The sequence below is a fragment of the Trachurus trachurus genome (genome assembly GCF_905171665.1).
Source record: "Trachurus trachurus genome assembly, chromosome: 1".
NCBI lineage: Eukaryota > Metazoa > Chordata > Actinopteri > Carangiformes > Carangidae > Trachurus > Trachurus trachurus.
In genome coordinates this window covers 39,246,422-39,249,324 of record NC_139891.1, presented here as the reverse complement: position 1 = coordinate 39,249,324, position 2,903 = coordinate 39,246,422, and the positions used below count along the sequence as shown (strand labels likewise).

General features: G+C 42.6%; 1 protein-coding gene across 1 annotated transcript; it reads right to left on the bottom strand.

Moving 5' to 3' along the window:
• Positions 1-1,686: 1,686 nt before the first annotated feature.
• On the bottom strand, positions 1,687-2,565 carry LOC310993721 (uncharacterized protein; the record flags this gene model as incomplete). The annotated part of the gene is made up of 1 exon (XM_083982163.1): positions 1,687-2,565. The coding sequence occupies one exon, from the start codon at positions 2,563-2,565 to the stop codon at positions 1,687-1,689; it is 879 nt and encodes a 292-aa protein (XP_083838289.1).
• Positions 2,566-2,903: the final 338 nt, after the last annotated feature.

The following is a 2,903-nucleotide window of genomic DNA, read 5'->3' as shown; positions in this document are numbered from 1 at the left end:
AAAAAAAAAAAAAAAAAAAAAGTTTCACTGTAGAATGTGATTCATTCTTTCATGCATTTCATGCATTTAGAGCTGCAGCTAAGAATCATTGTCATAAATGATTAATCTGTCTATTCATTTTTTTACTAATCAGGTTGTAATGATCGATTAGTCTTTGATTAAGCAATTAATTGTTGCTGCTCTATTATAGCATTAGGCCTATTAGGCTATGTGTCATCAACACCAAAGGTAAATTAACAAAGAAGTTTAACTGAGCTTAGTGCTGCAACTAACAATTATTTTCATTATTTAAACGATTAATTATTAGTCCCTGGGTCAATAAAATGTTGAAAAATATCATTCACTGTTTCCCAAACTACAAGTTGACGTCCTTAAATGTCTTGTTTTGTCCACGAATCAAAGAGATATTCAGTTTATTGTCATAAAGGAACAAAGAAACTAGAAATATTCACATTTAAGAGGCTGAAATCAGATAATTTGATTTTTATACTCAAAGCGATTATTCAGTTATCAAAATAGTCGATGATTAATTTTATAATCGATTAGTGTTTGTGTAATCAATTAATAGTTGCAGCTCTAATTGAGCTATATCAATTTCTCAGCTATATCACTTTCATCTAACCAGATGTTACATGTTTTAGGGCTGGAAACTGATGACAAAGAGTCACCTGAACCAATGGCCAACGAAGAGGAGATGCCTGCCACAGATCCCCAACCACACAACGAGTGCTTCACCAGAGATCAGACTTTAATCCTCATTGATTTGATGAGGAGCAAGCTGGAAGAGGATGGCAGTGAGCTGCCCAAAACCCTTAGAGAATTAAATGCCAGGGTGAAGGCGGGGAAGGGCTCAAAAAAAGCCATGTGGAAGGAGATGGCTGTGAAGCTGTCAGACCACTTTAAAGTGGTTTTCGACCCAGACAGAGTGGCCCGCAAATGGGGAACGCTTGAAGAAGCATACAAGAAAATTAAAGATAACAACCGTACTACAGGAAAGGGGGCACTGCGCTTTCAGTTATATGAGGAGATGGAGCAACTCCTTGGAGGGCACCATGATATAGAGTTCCCAGTGGTGGGAACTTCGGATGGCTTGGAAATTAGGAGACCTGATGCACTTCTGACTGACCGCCAGCAACCTTCTGCCAGTCCTTCTTCTGGGTCAGCCAGTCTTTCCTCGGGCCCATCTCCATGCCGCCCTCGTCGCCCAGAGGATAATTCCCTCTTGGAATTTCTTCGTGAATCCGAGTCCGCCTCCCAGCGCAGACACGAAGAGATGCTGAGTCACATGAAAACTTCTCAGCAGTCATTCGAAGCCATGATGAAGAGTTACTTGGAGAAAAACTAGTTAACCAAAGAAGAACTTTAAAATGAGAATGTTAAATTGTTTGCACTGCATGTTATTGATGTTTTAATGTGGTGTTGTGCTTACTGTAACTTCTGTTATTGTTCATGTGAGGTGTTATGAATTTGTTTTGAGAATGTGAGAAAACAGCAATTGAACTTCCACTGGTCATTAATGCGGTGAATGCATGAACATTTAATATGCACAACATGTTGAATGTTTTTCCATATAAAGTTGATGGCTTATTGTGAGATAAAAAGGAGAACATATCAGTAAAACTATTCATTGACAGATAGACAGATTCCAAGCAAAAGCAAAGTTGCCATCATCATCCTAGTTGCAGTCTATTCATTCTCATCACCCCGTCTCGGGCAGCCCAGTGGATGCTGCTCACACACATCTGTGGGGTCTGCACACAGATTGTGTAGGATGCAAGCTGACGCAATTATCATGACAACAATGTCCAGCCGTGTATTTTGAAGGTCTCGCACTCTTCTCCACCGACACTTCATCCTGCCAAAGGTCTGCTCCACAATTACTCTGCCCCGGCTTATCTGTAGGTTTCTTGCCTCTTCCTCTGCTGACAAGGCTCCGTTGTCGCGTTTTGGTGTCATCACAAAAGGGTAGGCATTCCCACAGTATGCACTATCCCCTAACAGCTGGTATTCTCCCATCTTCTCCTCCCAAGTGCTGTAAAATGTGGAAGAGCGCAACATCCGTGCATCGTGCACCCTCCCTGGTGGTCCCACAAAAATGTCCTCAAACTTTCCTTTCTCATTTACTATCCCCTGAAGGAGAACAGAGTAAAAACCTTTCCGGTTCAGGTAGTCGCCGCCTCTGATGATGGGCCTCTGGATTTTAATATGGCACCCATCAATGGCACCTATGATGTCATTGATGCCACAGACCCTGGCAAACGCTGCCGCAGATGTTGCTTTCTCAAACTCTTTTGGCCAGGAGATGAAGGAGGAAGTTTGGGAACAGAGAATCTCCAGAATGACATGGTGAGCTGTTGATTGTGACACGTTGAATTTATCAGATAGCTCTCGAAAAGAGTTTTGGTTGCCGACATACCAGAGAAACATGGCAAGCTTCTGGTGAAGAGGAACCTCTGGTCGGCCTCCAACATGAACCTTCTGGATGTGTTGTTTTAGCTTCTGCAGCAGGAAATCAAATTGTGCCCAGGTCACCCGAAGATGCCGGCGAAATGTGTGCTCATCCATCTGCATGAGTATTTCCCATTCTGTACCCGTCTTTAAGATGAAACGCATTTACCTCGGAAGTCGGAATTTCCAACTCGGATCTTTCCGAGTTCCGAGTGCAATCGAACGCAGCATTAGCCTTCCCTTACCTCCATTACGCGCCGCCCATGCTCCACCTCATGCTATGTGGCTATTGCAAGGAACATTTTGGAGATGGAAAAGAGACTTTCCTAAATGGTGCAGAGATTTACTACTCAAACAAATTACAATGAAGACAGTTAAGCTGAGCTGCTGCCCATGCGCCTGAGTGACGTTGTTTATTCTCACCGGGATAGTCTACCTGACAGAACAAAATATGA